Source organism: Gymnoscopelus microlampas (genome assembly GCF_963454915.1).
Source record: "Gymnoscopelus microlampas genome assembly, chromosome: 11".
Taxonomy (NCBI): domain Eukaryota; kingdom Metazoa; phylum Chordata; class Actinopteri; order Myctophiformes; family Myctophidae; genus Gymnoscopelus; species Gymnoscopelus microlampas.
The window spans coordinates 51972306-51998136 of record NC_139948.1 but is presented as its reverse complement, the minus strand read 5'-3'; the positions used below and the strand labels follow the sequence as shown (position 1 = coordinate 51998136).

Below are 25831 nucleotides of genomic sequence, written 5' to 3'. Positions count from 1 at the left end.
ACATTCGAACTATGTTAACACATCGGGTGCCAGCGTTTTTTCATAACAACTTACGTTGGGTGCCAGCATTCTCCCCATTGACTGCGCTTTACTGTTTAAATCTGTAGACTCCGCGACGAGCAAATCCACACGAAAAAAAGCATCCATTCATGTTGAGCGATGACCCTGGCTACAGCCTGGAACCATAACATTTCACTTGCGAGTTACAACGGGGGGGGATCGCGCATCGCGCATGACCGGTTTTCCCCACAGGAAACAGATTCGGAGATATAGGCGTTTCAAAGTAGGAAATAGACAGGAAGCGGATGGGATATATTTTTTTGTTTCCGGTGAGTGATCTGGCACTTCCTTCGCAGGATTACAATGGGTGCTCCCAGAGCTACTCTAGCCCCGGCCGCGCGGAGAAAAACAAAAAAAACAAAAATACTAGACTCACGGTTCAGACCGTGTTCGGCACCGAAGCGCTACTATGTAAACACACGGTTCAGACCGTGTTTGGCACCCGATGTGTTGATATGAAAACAAAAAAGAAAAACACACAAAAAAAAATCAAATTTAATTGGCTGTTTTCTAATGATTCTAGAATCGCGACATGTGGCAGCTTTGACCAGTAGCACACACATATGAGTCCCTTTATTTGTAAAGAAGGACCATGAGGTTGTAAATAGTATTTACAACCAAATACCTTGACGTCTGCTTGATGCTGTAAATTGTCTGGAAGTCACAGGTTTGCCACAATGGTTAACTTAATGGTTAACTGAACTCTGTTAGTTATTGGTAGCAGGGTGGGTGCAGTACGTTAATCCGACAGCGCATTCCTCCGACAGCGCAGCGCTCCGACGTTTCAATACTAAACCCGAACCAAACCCGCACCCTAACCCTAACCGCACGCGGATGCCACATAGTCGGAGAAAAGGTCTGTCGGATTAACGCATGCCTCCCAGCAGGGTAACTGAAGACCAGGGACCCAGAGTGTCCAAGTTCACATTTTCAAAACTATAAGTCACCCAACACCAGCATGATGGCTTGGACAGCATGAATCTGTGTAACGTGTAAGATGAAGAAAGACTTGAAAAAAGAAAAAAGACCATGTTTGACTTGAGCAAGAGGGGAATTGCAGTTTTTCAGATTTTTACTCTAACTCACCTTCTAGGAAAATAGTATGTCACGTACGTACGTAATTATTATTGTAAACATCCTGGGTTGTATGAAAGTATGCAGAGTGTGACTGTTTTTGTCAATCATTTGAATTTAGGCAGTTAGCTGCCTTTGCCCTTTTGGCCTCCTATCACAATGAAACCAAACCAAACCCAACGTTACTTACTGTATATACAGTATATCTCACTACCCAGGGTTTCCAGCGTTGACCGGGTTATTCATTCCACAGGTGAAATAGGCACAAGGTACTGGCAGGTCAATCTATGACGTCAGTGCTGTGACATCAGTAGGACGCCAGTGTTGTGATGTCTGGCCAAAGCTTCCTGTCCTTTGACTTCCAGTGTAACATTTAAGTTTTAAAAAGTTAATTATTAAAGTATAAAACATTAACAAACAAAAAGTTGCCGATGACCTTCCCCCGGATCATAACACACCATTATGGGAAGTTTCAGCCTGATCCGGGACAGACAGACAGACAGACAGACAGACAGACAGACAGACAGACAGACAGACAGACAGACAGACAGACAGACAGACAGACAGACACAAGTCCCCCAGGGCTCTATAGATGGGTGCAACGCTCCGACATTAAACAGTAAACCCGAACCAAACCCGCACCCTAACCCTAACCGCACGCGGATGCCACGTAGTCGGAGAAAAGGTCTGTCGGATTAACGCATGCCTCCCCTATAGATCCTCTTTCTTTGTCCCTCTACTTCAAATCTCTTTGCCATAAATAGCTGCAAGCGTCCAGAATAAGCATGCTGGAATTCATGTGATGAAAGAGAATTCATACAGAAAGTGCAACTCATTGCGCACCACAGAAAAGAGTGATTAAAAAGCAAAGCAAAGAGGAAATTATGTAATTCACAGTTCCCTATTTAACAACCACCTTCATCAACCATATGATTGCTTGTGTGTCATGACTTCACAATATGACTTTCCACGTGGGAACACAGTGGCCTTCCACAAATATCCATATGACTGTTCAGCTACTTCCCTTTTATCCTGAGGCGTCCTTATATATTCTAGAACAAGTTCATTTAAAGGAGACACACCATGAATTTCCCCAGTGTCTCTTGTACCCCAAAACATTTTTTTTTTAACATTCAGTCATTCATTCTCATTTCAGAGATTTTCAGAATGGGCGTGTCTGAACAGGCCATCTCAGAAATGGCAAGTTTGCTTACATCACGAAACTTTCTGCCCATGTATTTTGACAGACAGAATTGCTCAGTAGCCCCCCCTCTGCCCAACAGGACGTTTTGGTATTGCAGCTGAAAGTGCTTTATAAGCCTGAGAGAATTGACTTGGGATGAGTATATCTGAGTGTTGATTTGGGCTCAAACCTTTTGAAAATGGTTTGAGGGACATACACCATATGATATTAAATATCATTTTTTTTTTTTAATTCATGGTGTGTCTCCTTTAAACCCTGCAAACAGAATGAAGTTCATTAAGTCTCTTAACGTTGTCAACCCTGTCAGATAAGAAATATTAATACTGTTTATTATTTTGATGTTTTATTTCACTTTTGATTGAGGGAGTACCGCTTTGTCTCATGATATCCTGACATCCTGATTCATATTTTTGAAATATATTTTTCCTGGCACCACTCGACATACTATCAAGGTGTAATACAATTTGTAATACGTATATGTTAAAGCTAATAATGGAACAATATTGGTTATACAAAAGCCTTCCGTTGTTGTATGCAAGCCTTTGCCATTATTGATGCATTCATGTCTCAAAAGGGTCGAAATAATTGAAAATGTGATTTTCATAATAAAATAAGTTTCCGCCAGGTCAGGTAGGTTATTATGGCCTCCTGGTGGCACTATAATAGGCCAATGTGAAAAGGGTGGCATTTCTTCCTCGACCTAATTAATGGGAATGTGTGTGCAAAATGTCACGGAAATCGCACACTGCCTTCATGATTTGAGGAATTTTGTTGAAAACTGACCTATCCTGCAAACTAGGTTGTTAGCCATGTTATCCAAGTAGGATGGAATATGAAATATCGGACACATCCATCTTGATCACATGATGTGTGATTTTTGGACAGAATCTGAAGGAGTAATAGCAAAAAATGTGTTTTACAAAAGTCAGCCTCCTGGTGGCGCTCTAAAAGGTTTTTCCTTGACCTCTAGTGAGTGTGCGTGCAAAGTTTCACACAGATCGGTGCAGTTATAGGTAAAAACAGGAATCGGCCTGTTATAGCGCCACCCTGAGGCTGATTTGAACGTTTTCAAGTGGTATTTCCTCCTGGGCCTTGTGGGAATCCAGGGAGTGTGTGTGTGCAGTTTCACAGCGACCGGGCCAGTGGTGACGGAGATTAGCTGGTCACAGACAGAAGGACGGACAGACAAGGGGAAAAACATACTCTCTCGCCATGCCTTTCGGCCTGGCGGAGATAATAAAGACAATGGTGAACTTGGTAGTTAGTCAATTAACATTTAAAACGACAGAGGTGTGCCATGCACACGCGCGCAGGTGCCCCCCCCCCACCCCCCCGCGCGCGCGCGCGCTTTGCGCTGTTATTGGGCGGATTGTGTTTGTTTTTTTCCAGTATTTGGTTACTTTATTTCGGTTTTAGGATTAGGGTTAGGTTAGGGTTATGTTATTTAATTCTTATTTTTGCCTGATTTTACCGATTTATTATAAAAAAAATTAAACACAATTAAAACGTGTTTTTTTTTTGCAAAAAGTGGGGCGTATGAAATCCTCTCTGTAATAGGAGTATGATAACAATAACTATAATAGAACTACTATGCAAATAAAAACTTAACAACAGAAATGCATTTGAAATTATCTGTATTTACTGGACAATACAACCTACCAAGAGGCTTTGATTTGATCGTGAAGACATTAATTACATCCAATAAGGAGCTCACAATGATGCCAAGTTCTCACTATAAACCCCTTTGTTTCAGAGGTCTTGGAAGAATGGTCTTTACCTAGTCTACTTTGGATCTGATGGATAGGGTTCTGTGCAGACTGCAGTCCATTTAGAAACACTTGGTTGGACCCTACCTGGTCGTAGTGTCACTGTTGCCTGGTCCATTGCTCCTAACATTATCAGAATGGCAGCTGCTAAATCCTCTGATCTCTGATGATCATAACATTCTCCGTGTCCTCCTCTTCAATACCTTAGGTTTTGGTCAAACTACCCCCCAACTTGGAAGCACCAGGAGGTTGTTTGTTTATAATTATTCACAACGTGGTCACTAGTTTGAGTCATGGCGGGGGTCTATCAGTTTCTGTTTCTTTTTCCTCGGTAGCTTTCACTGTTTTAAAATACTTGCTTAAATATGCACACTTTGCAGCTAGCACAGATAGCTCTTGTATCTTATTATGTTGTTGAGCTCCTGATTATTTTCTTTCCGACTTGTATAGACCCCTTAACAGACGACGTCACGCTGATAAGAACCAGTATGCGTGCAACCAGTACTATGCGCACAATGAAACCCATTCTATCAGGTCTCGCTAGGACGCGCCCTCACTAGCCAACACACAAGAGGGGGTTGGGGTGTGCTGAAACCAGCGCACCCCAAAACAACAGGTTGAGAATTGATTGCATGAAAAATTCACCTGTGCATCCAGTCTCAATGTTGGTAAACAAATAATTGGTCTATTCCACCAGCAACACGTGATTTCATTCACTGCTTGTTTACAATAACGCCTTGTTCAAAACACTCGCCCCAAAACACAAAAAAAAAAAAAATCGCCCCGGGTATATCCGGTGGCCTTGGTCGGCGAAAAACATAGGGGCGAGTGTGTTTTGGGGCGAGTGTTTTGGGCTGCGTTTCTCGACACACACACACACACACACACACACACACACACACACACACACACACACACACACACACACACAAACTCGGCCCGCCCCCTGATGACATGCTCCACTGCGCACAGCCAGTTAGTTGATAAAACCAAGATTTTAAATGCATAGGCCTACAGACTTGTGCTATCCGCACAAAGCGGGACATTTGGTCACCCTAGGGCTAAGTTACACAAAGAGTCTCAATTAAATGAGCCGGCAGCCCATTTAATAGGGTTGCCACCCGTCCCGTAAAACTCAAGTGGATAGCAAAGTAAACATCACAACTATAAAGACACGATAAGATAAATACAATGGTAAACTATATAGTTATAGTGTTTGATATGGACAGCCCGATAAACTTGCTCAACAACATGAATATCAAAAGAACATCGATCACAATTTAGACTTTTAAGGCATTTCATGTGCCAAAGCGGTAGTAAATAAAGCAATGGACATGTTTCAACAATGATAACCGGAATGGTACGCCTAAAACCTAGTGGGCCCCATTTTTTTCACGCTCAGCCCCAGCGGCCGAATGTTACCCCCGAGAAGTCAAGCGTTTTGCCGAGTACGCTTTGGCGCCGAGTGTTCCGGGGGCTGTTAAAGCAGAATCTGAATGGGAACTCAGTCAAACAAGATAGACAAAATAAGGCACTTACGAAGTCACAGTTTGAGAAGAATCAATGATATATTCTTGATATCAGGAGGAGATACGAGACTCACAATGCCAGTAAAACAGATCTGTATGGAAAACCACCTCAGCCCTCGAACTCAAAGAACACTCTGACTGCAAGTGACTTACATACTCATCACCAAAATGGCAACATAGTGCAATCCCTCCTCCGACCCAACAGCTTCATTAACATCGATAAAAACCTGAAAACAAAGAGGATTATAATTCCCTTTGTTCCAGCCAGGGGCAGAACACACCTATCTTTCAACTATTCCCCCCACCCCCCAGCCACAAACCAGCCAATTTGTCAGAATGTCTGCAGTAGGGTATAACAGATGTCATAGGAAAGAGAGGAGTGTATTCAACTCAGACATTATTGCATTAACTAGCAGTTCTTTACAAATGTTCACTACATTTCAAAATCCCTTTGACAGGGCCGAGTAGGTTTTGGTGGCCAGAAATACATGGTGCTGACCGCTCCAAGGTCACCGGATTTGACCGGGTTGAGTAGCTTTGGGGGCCAAACGTTCTTGTATTCATTTCAACCCTTCTGGCCAGTGCACGGTTTTAAGTCATGCAATGTGAGTGAAATAGACAATTACGTTGTATTGTATAATAATAACTTCATGTTCACAGAGTGTCATATGATCATCTGAAAGCAACCTGCTTACTAGCCATCATGTAACACAACAACAACTTCCAGTGTGTTTGTGTAAACGTAATCCTTTTTCTGTTTATGGTGTTAATATACTCCACGAGAGAGAGGTTTTGTTCACCCATGAGCCTCAACGTCAATGTCTGTGTTGTGCAAGCACATGGGTGCGCAACTAGACTCAGTTTGCTTTTCAGGCTGCAGATCCGATCTACAGCGAATACTGAAACAGCCTTTGTGCGTGCCTATGTGTTTGTGTGCAATTTACCCGATCTACACCAGAGCAGATCATTGAGCTTTAAATAGATTACAGCAAAACACTAGTGCTTGGAAAGGGTGTGTTTGATTTATTATTCCTGTACGCTCAATTGCTTTCCCCTCACAACCAAACCACACACTCTTGACATAAGGTGCACTAGCAGAGACTAATTAAATTCCACCAACATTCTTCTTTACATGTTTGTGGTTGGCTGACAAATTATTAGGATAGTTTGTTTAGTTATAATAATAATAATAATAATGAATTGCATTTTTATGGCGCTTTTCTAAATTCTCACACTTACTCAAAGCGCTTTACAATGGTTAATTTATTCATACATTGGGAGGTGAAGCGGCGAACAGTCAACACCAGCGTCCTCACTTCACACATTCACACACCAATGGTAGCAAGCTAACACCGACTGAATCATTGGAGGCAATGTAGGGTTCAGTGTCTTGCCCAAGGACACTTCGGCATGTGGACAGGAGGAGCCGGGATTTGGAACCGCTGACCCACAGATCATTGGACGACCTCTTCCTCCTGGGCCACAGCCGCCACAGTTATGGGTTATAGATATGTTTAATTTATATTTTTAAAAAAAGTAATTGTTGAATTTTTGATATTGATATTGAAGTTCTGTGTTAAAATCAACACAACTGTGGTACATACACCATTTGATTTAATTGTGCTATACATGAAGTGCTTTAAGTGCTTGTAATTCCAAAGAAAATTAAAAGTAGCCCAATTGTTGAGTTTAAATGGTGTCAACATTAACACATTACCATTTGATTTAAACAAATACCTTTCTATGCATGATAGCATGTGCTTGTAATTTCTACAACATACTGTACAGGCATAAAGCAATTGGTGCATGTGCATGCATGTGTTCAGGGATTCATGAATGAGGGAAACAATATGAGGAGGTGAAGGTCGGCGTATAGTTTCGGCAAGAACTTCAAGCCACTTTCACCCCTGGTAACAGGCCTCAACAAAGCATGATCTTAGTTGGTCTTCTACGTCAGGGATTAAGAGTCTGACTAAAACTTAGAAAGCTCGTCTAAAACTTTATTTGGTACTAGTTATAATGAAGTCTGTTTCTGTTGACCCCCCCTTTTTCATGTATAGCAGAAAAAAGCACTCTAGGCAGATGGTAGGCGGTTGTTACCATGTAAAACTTTTACATGATAACAACCGCCTACCAACTGCACCAAATGTCTTTTACTAAAAGACAGTTGGTGCAGGGCTTTGTTACACCAATAGACATGGACTCTCGGTCTCAACTAAATGAGGCAGCAACCCACTACAGCGTTACTACAATTTGTTCAGTGCTCTCGCCCCTGATGTTGGCAAAGCCTCTTAAATAGAATAAATCATGTGATTTGTTTACTAATGTTATTTCTTTGTCTAATAAATAAACATGTATTTATATGAATCAACTATAGTATTATAAGTATATAATACTATATAATTATAATCAATTATAGTGCCCAAGTGAAGAACAACTCAGCATATTACAATATATTTTAATTTACTTAGAATACAATACATAATTACATATATAGACATGTGAAGGAACTCTAGTATGTTTTGTAAACAGTATGGCAGTACAGTTACAAAAACTATGCTAAAAGGAGCACAAGTCTGTAGGCCTAGAGCTTCTAACTTATGTAAAAAGTCATTAACTATCAAACATCAACCAATAAGGAAGGTTAAGAACTAAGAAGGCTAATAACAGCAATACATGACAAGAATTCTCTCTTGATGTCACATGGGAAGACCACATCAGAAACATGGACCTCTATGGACGCCTCCTGCAGGTCACGATCACAATCACGATCACGGCCACTAATAACCCTAAACAGACTTTAATCACACAACCACACAACAGGTACAACACTGTAACAAAAAAGAAGAAAATAATAAAAACAAAAGAAAAAGTAAAAAGAGAGAGAAAGAAAATAAATATAAACATTTAATTTGAAGGTCATGGTGTAACAGTCAAATATGTGCTTTAAATAGGTCAAGGGCAGTGACTAGAGATATTTCAGAAAAGGAGGTGGAGGGATCATTTTTCAATTCAAATTCATCAGTTATTTTGTTTATTTATTTAGTAGTAATATATTCTGAAAGGGGCCGACAAATGCTATTAAACATGGATTAGGAAGCCTCGTAAATATGCTAAATATGCTCAAGCTGCATAAAGTTTAACACATCCCTAACCAAATGAGAGTTTGTGTAAACTGACCGACTAAGCACATATAAACTACTTTCAATGAACGCATACTATGGGACACCAATTACACGAGTCCGCAACAACTAATTCTTGTTTGCAGAAATGGACCTGTCCATTTATGTGTCCCATATGTATGTGGGACATACATACCAGCGGGGAAAAGGAAACGAGGCTGACCTAAGATCACCTGGTACAGAACTGTAGAGGATTAGCTGGTGGAGATGGGTCTCTCTTGGGGCAAGACACAACTGGTTGCCACAGACCATGATAGGTGGAGGAACATTATCAATGCCTTAAGCCCCATAGGGGCAAAGAGGATAAGTAAGTAAGTAAGCAATCTGGGAACCCATCGCCAAATGAAAAGGAAAAACAGCGCCCTCTGCTGTTTTTTACTCTTTCACTTGGCTCTGGGAGGAAGTCGACGTAGCACCCGTGCGCAAGGAAACCGGGGTTTTGGTCTACCTTCAGCCTTTCACTTCCGGTGGTGCGCTTATGTTTTCATTCCCACTAACAATATTTCTACACGGAACACTAACACCACTTCTCCCAGAGAACATGATGGTTTTGGTTATAAGCCCACTTGTTTCTATGATGAAAGAGCAAGTTAAAATGTGAATATCTTTCCGTGGTTTTGTCTGCTTCGAGGACGCTATTGTTAAATTAGTTTTGGTTTGTTTCGAGAGGGGAAGGATCGGTGGACACGTAAATCCCGCCCACTACATTTGATTGGGTAAAGCGCGGCCTGCTTCCTGATCTGAAGGCACGCCCACTTGTAGGCCAGTGCGTACGCGATATGACAAACCCCCCGGCTGGTTTAAACGCAGAGCACAATCTGTTCTTGAGAGATTAGTAAGTAAGTAATGTACTGTATGTGTTCATTTAATGAAGTTTACATGTGTTTAGTGCTGCTTTGAATGCGGTCCTGTCAAATACAGATAATGTGGTCCATGTGAATCTCATGGACAAGTCTTGCTATTTTCCTAAATACACATTTCACAATCTTTCAAATGGATATGAAACTAAATGACAGCTGGGCCCGAGTCACAGCAATTCATTATTGGATGAGTAGGCATACGCACAGAGAGCTATTATAATGTCACTGAGATTAATCCCTCCACAGAAATGTATTGAGTGTTCTATGGCTGTGTTATGGAATAAATGCTACAGTATGTCGTGCCTAACAAGCTCCAAGGATCACCATTCTTCTAACCCTGTACCTCAATGAAGGAAGAATGCTCTGAAAAGAGAATATATCTAAAGCAATCAATTCAATGAGAATAATAATAAATATTAACCTGTGGCGAACGATGTCCAATAGCCCGCTGCACTTTACTGAAGGCTTTCTCATTATGGCTGCAGATCAGGAATTCACCTTCCCAGAACAGAGTGTCGACAGTGAGGATGACATCTTCTCTGCTCACATGTCTACTGCTGTCATCTAGATGAGCTGCAACTCCATGTTTGTGATGCATCACCACCAGAATCACTGGTTTACCACCTTTCAAGAGAGAGAGAGAGAGATAATTAATAAAATAATGAATCTGGATGGATAATTTATACATCAATGAATCCAATAACTCTTATTAGATAATTTCTCACTTGGAATCTTCCCCATTGCCTCCTGGACATCAGTTCCAGTTCGTGAGGGGCTTGGGCAGAAAGCCAGGATGTAGTCACTTTCTTCCACAGAATACTTCTGAATCTGTCCTTTATGTTCAAGTTGTCTTATGAAGGTTTCATGGGCACCACGGGTCTCTCCAGTCACAAAGATGAAGAATTTCCCTGTTATCAAGATACAAACACTCAAGCTGAATGTATGTACAGTATATGTATTCACATAATTGACATGAAATTGTATCAATCAATCAATCAATCAATCAATCAATCAATCAATCAATCAATCAATCAATCAGACTATTTATATTGCACATTTCATACATTTGAGGTTCAATGTGCTTCACATCATGTTAAAAGAAAATATTAAAGAGGAGAAGAAAAGAAAGCATGAGAGAACATATATAAAATACTTTAAAAAGGAACATGCAAAGTTACTTGTAACTTGTAACTATGCCTTTGTTTAATAGTTAATATAAATATTATCGGATATCTCTATGGGCTGAATGAATGGGCTTTCTATGGAACGTGGAACCAGACCCGGTAAACGAAATGGTCGCTACCGTTATGCTCTATTGCAAATATGTAGGCTGGAGATCATTACATTTCCATGTAATGATTTAAATCCCAACTAGAAAAAGTGCTCCTCGGAGCACAGGGCTCCGCCAGGTCAGGTAGGTTATTGTGGCCTCCTGGTGGCGCTATAATAGGCCAATGTGAAAAGGGTGCCATTTATTCTTAGGCCTTTTACAGCAATCGGACATTTCATTCATGATTTGAGGCATTTTGTTCCAAACAATTGTTTTACTTAATTAGACCTACTGGTGGCGCTATAACAGGCCAATGTGAAAAGGGTGGCATTTCTTCCCCGGCCTAGTGAGAATGTGTGTGCAAAATTTTACGGAAATCGCACACTGCGTTCATGATTTGAGGCATTTTGTTCAAAACGGAACTATCTTGCAAACTTTGGAAGCCAACGTTAGCCAATCAGGATGGAATATGAAATATCGGACACATCGGTCTTGATCACATGACTATAGAGATACTGTGTACCAATTTGCGTAATTTCTGGATAGAATCTGATGGAGTAATAGAAAAAAAAATGTTTTACAAAAGTCAGCCTCCTGGTGGCGCTATAAAAGGCTGATGTAAAAAATACAGGGCAATTGACTATAGAGTGTAATGACTATAGAGATACTGTGTGTCGATTTGCGTGATGTTTGGACAAAATCTGTAGGAGTGCTGTCAAAAAATGGTGGTGCTATAATAGGAGATTAGCTGTACACAGACAGACAGAATGACACACGGACGGACGGACAGGGTGCAAAACATACTCTCGCCATGCCTTTCTTCCTGGCGGAGACAGAGGTACCAGAGATTAGCTGTACAAGGACAGACAGAATGACACACGGACGGACGGACGGACGGACGGACGGACGGATAGGGTGCAAAACATACTCTCGCCATGCCTTTCGGCCTGGCGGAGACAATTAGTTAGCATTTCTAGCTACATTAATCTGTTCTGTCTGGCTCCAAACCGGTTGCAGTGACATTGTGAGACACGTGCTAGAATATTTTGTTTTCTAAATTTCTTGTAACTTAAAGCTGCACTCTGAAACTTTTGCGTGCAACCAGTATGCGCGCAATGAAACCCATTCTATCAGGTCTCGCTAGGACGCGCCTCACTAGCCAACACACAAGAGGGGGTTGGGGTGTGCTGAAACCAGCGCACCCCAAAACAACAGGCTGGGAATTGATTGCTTGAAACAATCACCTGTGCGTCCAGTCTCAATGTTAGTAAACAAATAATTGGTCTATAAACATACTCTACCATACAGATTGTATAAATTATATTGTAACATACACTACCATACAGATTGTATAAGTTATATTGTAACATACACTACCATACAGATTGTATAAGTTATATTGTAACATACACTACCATACAGATTGTATAAGTTATATTGTAACATACACTACCATACAGATTGTATAAGTTATATTGTAACATACACTACCATACAGATTGTATAAGTTATATTGTAACATACACTACCATACAGATTGTATAAGTTATATTGTAACATACACTACCATACAGATTGTATAAGTTATATTGTATTAACATACTCTACCATACAGATTGTATAAGTTATTATGTATTAACATACTCTACCATACAGCTTGTATAAGTTCTCCTCAGTGTCTGGAGCCATTGACCATTACCATCTGAAATGCGAAGCTCGTTTTTCAATTTTGCCAAATCTCTGCTCTGTTTATTAGCATTTTTGCGAGCTATGGGACGAATGAACAAACTGCTCATGCGTCGATCCACAGACCACAGACCCACTGTCTGCCACAAGCACACACAGAGAGTGTGTGTGCGACGGGACGCGCAACAACCCCACGTTTGCACAACTCCATAGACCCACTGTCTGCCGGGGGGGGGCTGAGCACTTCACCGGGTAAGGACTAGTTGTATTAACATACTCTACCATACTGATTGGACAAAATTACTTTTTATTCATTAAAAACAAGTTACATATAGTGCCGCTTTAATTGAATCAGTGGTGGGGTGGCACATCATTTTCTTACCACCCTGTGTTGTCTTTTGCTCTGATGTGATTCTGAGGAACAGACAAATAAACAGAACAGAACATCAGATGAAATGATCACCAGCAAAGCCAGTCACTAAAAATAGGACAACCATGGACATCAAAGTATCATAATAAGGCTGTTGTTTGTTTTTCTAATGGTCCTCATAGGCTGACCCTAACAGTGTCTTGAAAAGCTCCATCCATTTACAGGGAGCCTTGGGGGCGGCCATAGCTTTATGGGTAGAGGCCGCCTGGGAACACCGGTTAATTTCCCGGCCCCAGTGAACGTGTCCCTGAGCAAGACACTTAACCCGTAACTCATCCCTGAGTTCTGTACTAATAGCGCTCACTGCTCCTGATACAGTTATAGGACAGGTAAATGCATAGCACATATTTCACATACAGTGCATTGACAAAAAACACAGATGGAGTGTGGACCGAATTATTATTATTAATTATTATATTGATTATTTTATAATATAACATAATTTCAAAGGCAAGTGATAGGGTTTCCTAGATGAAACCCAATGACTCAGAATCTGTGCTCTTTCAAATGAGAATTCTACTTGCAAAGCCTAATGATTTTTTTTCACTCACCTGATCCTCTCCTCTTGTGGTGGTGTCTGTCTACTCTTCATTGACATCACTGACAAAGTTTTGGGCAATAATTAATGGAGAAATATTTTTGACCGAATATTTATTGTGTCCAATCTGACCTATGTATCACTTCAGCCTGCCAAATGTAAGAACTGATTCTTTCACATGCTTCTAGTCCAATCTGCAAGGCTCCTCCTCCCTGTTACTGCTCTGACTCACTCTGCTCTCACTGCCTGATACCATGATAGGAGCTGGAAGTCTGTTTGGAACTTTTTTTATAATAAATGATAAATAATACATAACCAACAGAACCAGTAACTTTTGTTTAACATTTGGTTTATCCTGTAAAGCAGGTGCTTTCAAGATTTAAGGACCATGCTGATGGAAAGTGTGTTTTTATAATATATTTTTTTATAATATTGAACATGAGACTGTTATATATTTTATTGAAGGCCATGTTGTAGAAGTGTTTTGGTTTTATTGAATGTTTCTTTACGACACTGACTGGTTAACCTATTTTGTTCAAGATCTTGATGAGTCCATCATGACATCATGACAGATCAAAGGCCTTTATCAGGCCAACGAAAGCAACCCTTCAAGGGCATAAGTTAATATACAGTATATGTTCCGATTAATTATGCTGCTGAAACTCACCTGCCCAGAACATTACCCTTAACCATTGTTTGGGGGCTGTCAGGTGATAGGCCTTTGCCAGAGGCCACCTGGAGGTAACAGTGGTTTGGGCCTTGGGGTACCCTGATTCTGTCTCCTGGTCTAGGCCCCTCACTGTCAGATGCAGTTTAATGTCACGTCAAGGGATTTAATAATTTTAGCAAGACATGCTTGCTTCGAGATTGGTCAATCATTATTTGGGTCATTTTTATCATGACCTTTATACAGGGGGTACAACACCACCACCACCACTTTATTTTATGTGATTATATAACGCTCTATTGTTTTATTTGGATAATTATTGGGTCTTAATTCTGCTCTGCAAGCTTTATTTGGTGTTTTACCATTGATTCACATAATTAGCATTATGATTAGCAGTCTCAGTTATGTGTTTATTATTTCACGTTCTTATTGGGCAAGGGAACCTCCCAACCATAGAGGGAAATGTGTTCTATAACGGAGTCTAAAATACTTTGAGACATATTTTAATTGGGATGTCTAGCTTCCCCGGGAGGCAGAGCTTGAGAGTAGTGCTTTTTGCACTTTTTCCACAAAACGTTTTTGGTGAAAAGGTTCTGGCAGTAATCATTGCTATAGAGCAGTGTTTCCCAAACAGTGGGTCGGGACCCATTTGTGGGGCGCAGACACAATTTGTATGGGTTGCGAGTAAAATGTCGATACATTTTGTTTTAATAAATTATTACTATTATAAAAATATATATATATACCCCCCTCCCAAATAAATGACATTCCATAAATTATAAGCAATACATTTAGTGAAAATAGCAGATCTACAAGCTCACAAATGTGGCATTGCGCGAGTTGTTGCTTGTAGATCTGGATTTTCACTAGTTTGGTTGACCGACAAATTTCTCTTTTGGGTCTCAAACTAAAGGTTTGGGAACCACAGCATAGAGTATTTGTTCGGTAAGAGGGGTCTCTGTGTCTCTCCAGCTCAGGTGGGTTGTCAATTTGGGGGGAGGGAGAAGTGATGGCTATTCACTTCCCCATCCAGATTTGTCCTGCCGGTACAGGCAGCCTAACCGGGAACCATTCAGTAACAAGCACACTCCTCTAACCTTTAGGCCACCGCTGCCCCCACAGCCTATAAATGAATGCCACCCGCCCTGATGCCCAAATATGACTGCTGTAAGACCTTTGGTACGATTCTCCTCCCACAGTTGACACACAGACACCACAGACACGTGGAAATCACGTATAAATAACTTGTTACAACAGCAACAGTAAAAGTGTATTAAAGGCTTCAGTTGATCTCAATCCATTTTCCATTTGCAGCATCAACCTACACTTCTAATTCTTGGACTGAGTAGGTATGTTTAATATGTATATATATATATATATATTTATATATATATATATATATATATATATATATATATACTTTTACATTTTTAATATTTACAGGTTTTGTAAAAATACATAAATGTATTTATCATGTGCAATAGTATGTACAGTATGAATACCACCCGATATTACCTGTTCAACAATATCTTTTGACAGTTTACTCTGGCTATTTTGTTTTAATTAAATTAATTTACGTTTTTGTTTTGTACATATTTTAGGGACACAAACTATATTATGTAGGTCAGTGGTTCTCAAACTTCATGTCAAGTTCCCCCAAATTGATACTATGTATTTATTTGGCCTCAGACACCCAATTGAAAGTATTTTCAGTTGTTTACAAGCTCAGCAACGTGTCACGAAAATTGCCAATCTACAAGCTCACAATGTGTTGCAATGAATGCCTTGTACAGTATATCAGCAATGTTCAAATAGACACAAAAATAAAATAGGACTCAAGTGTTAAACTGTTCCTCATTTTGCTGGGGAGCGAGCCCCTGGAACCTGTACTTTATGCACATTGTATGAAACATATTATAATCAATAATGATCTTACTTTGTAGTTATGGGACTCAGACAAAGCAACCTTACACCTACATCTCAATTTGATGGTAAGAATGTTACAATATTCAATTATGATTAAATAACATCATTTTTAATGCAAAATGACAAATGCTTGATGTTACTTATTCTATTTTTGTGAATTGTTCTCTTCACCTTTTTTTCTCTCAGATGACTGGAGAAAAAAGGTGGACTGGAAGTAAGTTGAATAACAAATAATGTGTTAAAGCTGTGGTCTTTATTCATCAAGATTACATTTTTATTACAACTTTATAAATGTGTTGCAACACTGTTCATTTTAAAGGAGCAATAACATTGAATGTAACTCTTTCTTAGTTAAAAAAAAGTAATAAAAAAAAACAAGCATAAAATATCCACGTTAATGTTATGATTATTGGGTAATTACAAGTCAAATATAATGTCAATAACATCATGGTAAACTCACTGTACAACCCACTGTCTGGGACAACTAGGAATGAAGCCCATAATATATTCACTATTTGTAGAAATGTATATTAAACTGCTAAAATAAATGCTAAGATATGACATTTAATGTAAGTATTCAATTTATATTCAATTTCTAATTTATCTTATTTCTTTAGTAATAAAGATGCACTGCTTAAAAAGGTGAAGGAATACGACCGTGGAGAGGAGAGCATCAAACACATCAGGATCTTGCTCCATGGACCAGTAGGATCTGGCAAGTCCAGTTTTGTCAACTCTGCCAGCAGCGCCTTACGGGGGAGAATGACCCAGGCTGCCGCTGTGGATACTATGGGTGGTACAAGTTTCACCTTAAAAGTAAGTTAATACATTTTGATCCAATATATTGACTGCTGGTTAAAGTATAATCAGTCATTTATGTAATGTATGCTTTTGCTCAGTTTACTTTGGCGGCCTCTCCGTCTCTCTCTCTCTCTCTCTCTCTCTCTCTCTCTCTCTCTCTCTCTCTCTCTCTCTCTCTCTCTCTCTCTCTCTCTCTCTCTCTCTCTCTCTATTATTAGGTATATTATTATTATTATTATTACCCTTATGGTTATTATTATTATTAAAATCATTTTTCACATGCATCTTTAAGCGGGCGGGACAATATGGGTGAGCTCCCCCAACCACCAATTATGTATTGATACTAGAGTCAGTAGTTGTGTACCATTTATATTTTAAATATGATAACATTAATTATGAACAATACTTAGATATCATATGAAGCTCCTAGAGCCTGAACATCGCTACATTTGTATTGCATGAAAATCACATGTTTTTTTTACAGTATAAAACCCATACAATCAAAAAAGAAAAAGGACAAAACTACCCCTTTGTGTTCAGTGACATCATGGGCCTTGAGGGAGGACAAGGAATTCAGGAGGATGACATTATATTGGCTATGAAAGGCCATGTAATGGATGGTTACACGGTAAAATGACTGCATGTGTCACACCCTGATATTTGATCATTAATGCTAATTTATAATTCAAACCATATTTCATGACAAATGATTGAGATATTGAATTTTCTATCATGATGTAATATTTGTTACATTTTTATTCAGTTCAATCCTGTATCAGCGATGTCAGATAAGGATCCTCACTACAACCATCACCCCACTCCAGAGGACAAAATTCATGTTCTGGTTTGTGTCGTTCCTGCTGACCAAGTGGCCATTCTATCTGAAGCAGTCGTAGTCAAGATACGGAACATCAGACTTGCAGCCGCCAGACACTTGGGTAATAAACTATCATTACACCTTGGTAAAACACAATCCATTATCTATTCCCTGAGAAAGGCAACTGTCAAGGTCAGAGTTGACGATAATGTAATCACAAGTAAAGAAGAGGTTAGGCTGTATTCTTGATAACAAGCTGCCCATATTGTTTTCATATCAATGCATTGCTGTATTGATCTGACATTCAAGGATGTTCTATAAATGTTCAACAAATGTGAAATTATATCTACAGACTCACAACGCATTGTGATGTGACGTGTTGTGAGCCTGTAGATCGACTATGTTCACTATATTTGAATTAAGCCTTAAGTAGTTAATTCATAATGCACCCTTATAGAAATGTAGTGGAGTCAAAAGAGTAATAATTGTACTCAAGTACAGTATTCAAGGAGTCAAGGACTGTACTCAAGTAAATGTACTTAAGTACTATCCACCACTGGTTGTGCTAAGTATTGTTTCTGCTCTTTTTACAGACATTCCACAGATCTGCATTATCACCAAGATTGATACGGTCGATCCTTTGATGGAGAAGGACGTAAAGAATGTCTACAAGATGAAGATTGTGAAGGAAAAGGTTAGACTACGGAAAGTTTTATATACGATTGTTCATCTTATTCATCTCTGTTGAATGCCAAATGCACTTTTACTTTGTATTTAACAGTTATTTTATGTCAACAATCTTCTACTTATCTGTCAATACTCTCAACACAGATGCAGGAATTCAGTGACGCAGTGGGTATTCCAATGAATAATATCTTTCCTGTGAAGAACTACCATGACGAAACTGACCTGGATGATGCCATTGATGTTCTGATACTGAGAGCACTGCAACACATGATTAACTTTGGAGAAGACTTCATTGACAAAATGTAGTATCCTGTTGATGAAGTCTATAGACTGATCCATTAAAGATGATTGTTTTATAGCATTTCAGTTTCATTTAGACAGGACAGTCAGGTCAGAGGGTCAGAGATTGATACACACACACACACACACACACACACACACACACACACACACACACACACACACACACACACACACACACACACACACACACACACACACACACACACACACAGGCTTAGATATAAATGTAAGTGACAGTGCAGATTTGGATATAAATCCGGTATATTAAGTAATGCTTCAAAGATCCGTGGCTGTATTGATTCAGCATCTATAAATCCATGTATATTACATTTCAATGACTAAAAGATGATTAATGCTGCATAACTTCAATATTTATGCTTTTGCTTTGCTTTTAAATTTGACTGACTTTAAATGAAAAGGCATTAAATAAGTCTCTTAATTAAAAAGATATGTCGACCGTGGTGCATCCTACTTTGTCAAGCGTCTATCTTGTCGAACACAATTGGCCTGTGTTCGGGGGAGGGAAGCTGGGTGGGGAGGGTGATATTCATCACTGCATGTACAGTACTACTCCTACGGGCTGGGGGCAGCACCTGTCAGCGGGGAGTGTTGGGCGGGAGGAGTAGGACGAAGGCTCTATGACGACCTCCCAGTGGGAGCTCCTCACTGGCAGGTGAGCCAGTAGGATACAACAGCAGTGACAACACACACACACACACACCCACACACACACACACACACACACACACACACACACACACACACACACACACACACACACACACACACACACACACACACACACACACACACACACACACACACATGTGTATGGGGAGGAATTTATTGGCATAATGACTAAAATTGAAAGAAAAGGAGTAAAAAAACAAGTGGGGAAAAAAAACATTTTTTCTTTCCTTTTTTTGTTCCATATGTCAGTGAATTCATACCTAGATGCTCGAGAAGGGACTAGTTATTGCCATTTGTGCAAAGAAAAAAAAAGAGCCTCCTACCATAGACTAGTTTTAATTTAAACACATTAGTATGAAGCCTGTATGTTAACATTTGTGTTGTTATTCCATCTACAGTAGCTATCTGCTTGAGCAACTGTATTCATGTATTTACAGTAATAGCGTGCACAGAAACTAATAATATTAATAATAATAATGATACTTTCATCCACTTGTAAACGTGTGATGTGACAATAAAGATGATTCTGATCCAGAGAGAAATCAGTCAGTCTCCATATCTGTCATTGTCATGTAACATTGTCATGTTACTAGTCTTTTTACAGGTTTATGACATGAAAACAATGAATACATGTTGAGTATGACTGTGCTGCTTTCTCTGCTCTACTCATGTGTCTCATGCTGCTTTGAACTAAGATTGAAATAAGCATTGACACTGAAAACCTTTTCAAACCTCCAATTTGTTTATGAATATAACTACCTTAACATGACAAAGTTGCATAGAGCAGTGGTTCCCAAACGTGTTAGCTCAAGAAACCCAAAAAATGAATTTTATGACTGCCCATTTAGGACCCAAACTAGTGAAAATAGCTGATCTACAAGCTTGTAGATCAGCTATTCCAAATTTGAAATAATAATTCAAAACAAAATGTAGGGTATTTAGTCGCGACCCATAAAAATGGTTCCTGACCCAGTGTTTGGGAAACACTGGCATACAGAGAGAGAGAGAGAGAGAGAGAGAGAGAGAGAGAGAGAGAGAGAGAGAGAGAGAGAGAGAGAGAGAGAGAGACAGACTGTGGTCTCACACAATTTCTGCAAAAGCTTGCATAACATGTGAAGATTGTAAAACGGATGACCCACACACACTTCTTTTTAGCATGTGCAGTCACATAAATATGTCAATGCCTATCTAGTTTGCTGCTTAGCAGAATTTGGAGATTTTTAAAAATATATTTTTGTGAATGAAAATGAACAGATCAGCTTCCGTTGATGACTTTCAGGAGGCGTAGTTACAGAAACTCTTAGTCCATGGGTCAATTCTCATTCTACTACTCTGTCACTATAATGTGGAATGCTCTGACATCATCCATTAATAGATGTTAATTACTGCTTTCAAAACTGGCTTGAAAGAAAAAGTATCATAAACTTACAAGGGGAGTTAGATATTAATTCTCATTGAAATGAGGGGTCAGACACTGTCGCCGTTTCCTTTTTTCCTCTGCAAATATAGCTATTTGTATTTGTTTGATGACATGGGTCAGACACTGTCGCCGTTTCCTTTTTTCCTCTGCAAATATAGCTATTTGTATTTGTTTGATGACATGTATTAATGTGTTAATATTCTATATTATGCTCTGTTGATGAATTGAATACATAAGACCTGAGCCACAATGGAAACAAGTCCCCAGGACCTTTTTCGTGTTATCCTTTTAGCCTAAATATTTTCCTGTAACTCTGTGCTGTTTACATCATTTTGGTATATTATTATATTATTGGTATATTCTAATGTTGTTGTTGTTGTTGTTGTTTATTCCTACACAACCATAGATTATGTTTTGATATCATTGCCCTTGCTGACTGACAGCTTATTAGTATTTATCACCTCATTAAGTAATGGACTGTTATAAAACAGGAACGTGCCTTCCCTGGAAATCATCTTTCATTATATCCTCTCATATGTAGTGTTTGAAGTAATTTAAATAATACACAGGTGTTATTTAACCAACCCTTGGCAGTTTAAATTATAGCAGTGTATTTTCAAATTAAGGACATTATATAATGTATACTAGACCTGGGCTCTAGTGATGCGCGGGTCGGGTTTTTTCATGACCCGCCCCGCCCCGCCATGCCACGCCACGGAACGCAACCCGCCTCAACCCGCCCCGCGAACCCATATATAAATCTATGGCTCAACCCGCCCCGCGACCCGCGTTTTTTTTTTTATTCTGTAAAATGACGGTTAGAAAATAATCCCCAAGTGTATTCAAACTGTTTTATTGTTATTATTCTTATTCTTATTAGGAATAAAGACAAAACAAGAGCATGTTATTATTTTTATTTTTTTTGCGTGTGAGAGCTCACCCTCAGCCCGCATCATTTTCTCCGAAATTCTGACTTGACCCACCCGCGCCGCGGGTTGACCCGCGGGTCCCGCGGGTTACGGGTCAACCCGCGCATCACTACTGGGCTCCATCTTGGAGGCTAACCTCTCTGGCAACAAAAACGCCGAAAAAGCAATCAAAAAGGTCAACCAAACAACAGTGGAGGATTGATCGTCTAGTCAGTAAGAATACTTTGAAGATTCTTGCAGGGGCCCTCATTCAAGGTTATTATGATTATGCATGCACTTCATGGTATCACAACACCTCCAAGGCCTTAAAAACAAGGCTCCAAACATCCCAAAACAAACTTGTAAGGCTACTTCTTGGCCTCAATCACAAAACCCATCTAACCCCTGCTCATTTTGCTAGGATTGGATGGCTTCGGGTTGAGGACAGAGTGTAAAACCCTACTCACTTTCAAAACTGCCCTAAAAATAGACCTTCAGGAGGCTGCAATTCTAAAATGGCCCCTGTCCAAGTCTTAACCTACCCCAAGCCCTAACATATCCCCCTACCCCCCCCCCCTTTTCTTTTTTTTGTACATATTTTTCACCTTTTCATACCAGTAACCTGAAAATTGATTGTATGACATTCTGTATAGTAGTGTGTATATCTGTCTGTCACTTATAGTATGTCATCATGATTTGTGTGCATGGGGATCCCACCTTAAACAAGCTTTGTGCTTAATGAGTCTCCCAGTTTAGTAGACCTTGTATTGTGAATTTGTACTTCCATGTACTGTATTTCTCATGTCTTACTAAATAAAGTACATCAATCAATCAATCAATGATATCAGTGACCACCTCCCTGTTTTCGCTATTTTCCAACACTTCTCAAGGACATCAAACATAAAAAGCACACGTGTGCATTGACACGACTTTGAGTGGGGTTTATGCAGCAAATGAGCCAAATGAGGCCTATGAAGCCTTTCTGTCCGTCATAATAAAATTGAATGATAAACACTGTCCCTTACTCCCTTGCAAAAGCCTTCCCACTAAAATAAACTGAAACAGGAAAAGCCATGGATAACGAAAGGTTTACATAACGCATGTAAAACTAGAAAAAGTGCTCCTCGGAGCACAGGTTTCCCCTGACCTCTAGGGAGTGCACATACAAAGATTGGTGCAGTTATAGGTAAAAACAGTAATCGGCATGTTATAGCGCCTCCATGAGACTGATTTGAAAATGTTCAAGTGGCATTTCTTCCTCGGCATAGTGGGAATGTGCGTGCAAACTTTCACAGAAATTGCAAGCTGTGTTCATGATTTGAGGCATTTTGTTCAAAACGGAGCACTCCTGCAAACTTTGGAAGCCATTTTTAGCCAATCAGGATGGAATATGAAAAATCTGAAAGACTGTTTCGTGTAATGACTATAGATAGACTAGAGATATTGTGTACCGATTCGCGTGACGTTTGGGCAAAATCTGTAGGAGTACTGTCAAAAAATTAGTTTTATATAAGTCGGCCGCCTGGTGGCGCTATAATATCATGTGGCTCATGTGAAAAATTTGGGGCAAAGGTTCTGAATTGGCCAGAACAATTGTCCAGGGAGTGTGTGTGCACAGTTTCGCTGCGATCAAGCCAACGGTGCCGGAGATTAGCTGTTCACAGACGGATACACACACACACACGGACGGACGGACGGATGGACGGACGGACGGACGGCGGACGGACAGGGTGCAAAACATACTCTCTCGCCATGCCTTTCGGCCTGGCGGAGACAATAAAGCAAATACACATACAGTAATTATAGTTATCTCTATAAGACATTGTTTGAGTTAAATACTCCCTGGTGAGAGTATTTAAACCAGTATTGGGAGTTTTACAACAGAAAAGGCTAGTTAGCATGATCAAAGTATGCTGAGATAGAGTTGCAGTTTCCGAGAAGAACTTTTCTTATTTTTGTTATTAATTATTAAAGCAATTGTGTGGATTGTGTGGTTATTGTCTCATTTTTATTTTTTTGTATTACCTATGAAATTTAAATTATGTTCCACAAAATTGACTGAAATAAACTAAACTAAGCTTAAACTAAATTAAACTTAAACTAAATTATTTGTATTATTTCTCTGTTGAGCTGTCTATGGTGCAGAAAGTGCACTTAATTACGTGTTTAAGTTGATGTCCAAAAATACCACTTTTGTTTTGTTTTATGTATTTCATTTATGTATTTGTTTATTAATTTTTGTACTTTTTTGTGTACAGGTACATAAGAGTCAAACTTATTTTTGTTTGGTTTCTTTCAGACAATGTAGCAGCATATGTGATAATAATAGTAAAGAGAGATAAAACTTCTCAAAAAGAGTCAATAGGCTAATTAATACTAATAACATTAGTTGGTCAGCGTATGTGCAATGCATATTATATACACCATCAGCTTGTGTGCGGGCTCCTTTTTACTTTGATGTCCTTTTTAGGGCTTTGGATTCCCTGCACCACAGAAGAGAGTAAAACAGTTGGTGTGCATTTTGTAACTACACAACCAAAACACAACCCAAAGCTCTACCAAAGTGTCATTTATAGATCCTGAATCAATACACACATGCATCATTGAATCATATATACTGAATTTATCCAACTGTGTCACTCACAAGTTATACAAGTGGCTCATCTTATTATTTACAGAGGCACCCTGCTGATTTATATCTAAGCACATGTCTATGTCATCCATCTCTGACCCTCTGATATCACTGTCCCACAGTAATAGTCAAGTCTTTGTATTAATTTAACTTAAAGGGGTATTTCACTTTCAAAAAAACTTTTGGTCATTTTATCGTCTACTCTGGCTTTTGTAGCCCCCCAGACCGTTTTTTAAGTTGCTTGATTCAGTATTTAGATATTTGATATTCATTTGATCAGACACGCCCCCTTCCTATACAAACACATTATAACTTCAAACTCCATCAAAAACACCCGTTCTTGGTTCTGGTGACTCATACCGCCCCCCTAATATGCGAGGGGGGCGTGTTTTTTCTATTACTTTTTTCATTTATTTTTTATATATTTTTGGGGAAATGAAAAACGTAAAATACAATTAAAAAAATATACAAAAGAAAAGAAAAAATGTATCGGAAAAACACAGCCCCCTCACGCATTAGGAGGGCAGGGTGAGTCACCAGAACCAAGGACGGGTGTTTTCGATTAATCTAACATGGTTAAAATGGAGTTTGAAGTTACAATGGGTTTGTATAGGAAGGGGTCGTGTCTGATAAAATGAATACCAAATATCTAAATATTGAATAAAGCATCTTAAAAACTGTCTGGGGAGCTCACAAAGGTCTGAGTAGACCATAAAATGACCAAAAAATGTCCCTTTAAGATTGTACAAATGGAACCACATGGACAACTGTTAATGTTGTTCCATACATTGTTAGTTGTTAAATGAATACAAAGGATTTAAATTAAGCAGAAATACTACAACATCTTTAAGGCTTTGAGTTACTCTGATGACATTGGAACAGACTCCATCTTTTGGATGAAGTCTTCTCCAAGGTAAATCATCTGTTTCAGTGCTTTCAGTAGAACATCAGTAGAACATCAATGTCATTATCCAGGTCAGTTTCTTCATGGTAGTTCCTCACAGGAAAGATGTGCTTCTTTGGAATACCCACTTTGGCACTGAATTCCTGCATCTGTGTTGAGAGTAGTGGTGTAAAGTAAGTACATTTACTCAAGTACTGTACTTAAGTACAATTTTGAGGTACTTTTACTTTACTGGAGTATTTCCAATTGTCTATACTTTTACTTCTACTCCACTACATCTCAGAGGCAAATATTGCACTTTTACTCCACTACAATTATTTGAAAACTTTAGTTACTAGTTACTTTTCAGATATACATTATTACATAAAACAAACATTTGAACGCTGGTCTCCTGCACAATTGTTGACATGTTCACCACTGAGCTAACAGAGCCTGCCTCTTTGCTCTGGGGGGAAATTACATTTTGACCTTCAGGTC

General features: G+C 39.3%; 1 protein-coding gene and 1 long non-coding RNA gene across 2 annotated transcripts in view; both read left to right on the top strand.

The window, feature by feature from the left end:
- Positions 1–25831, top strand: part of LOC311054859 (interferon-induced protein 44-like) — a gene marked incomplete at its 3' end in the record, with an annotated part of 165958 nt that overhangs the window by 43979 nt on the left and 96148 nt on the right. Inside the window, exon 7 of the mRNA XM_084070857.1 lies at positions 18404–18504. Within this exon, the coding sequence (XP_083926983.1) occupies positions 18404–18504 (101 nt within the window). The remainder of the gene's footprint in view (positions 1–18403; positions 18505–25831) is intronic.
- Positions 16508–17913, top strand: LOC311055154. The gene is made up of 3 exons (XR_014601756.1): positions 16508–17008; positions 17478–17621; positions 17757–17913. It is a non-coding gene; the product is annotated as an uncharacterized lncRNA (long non-coding RNA).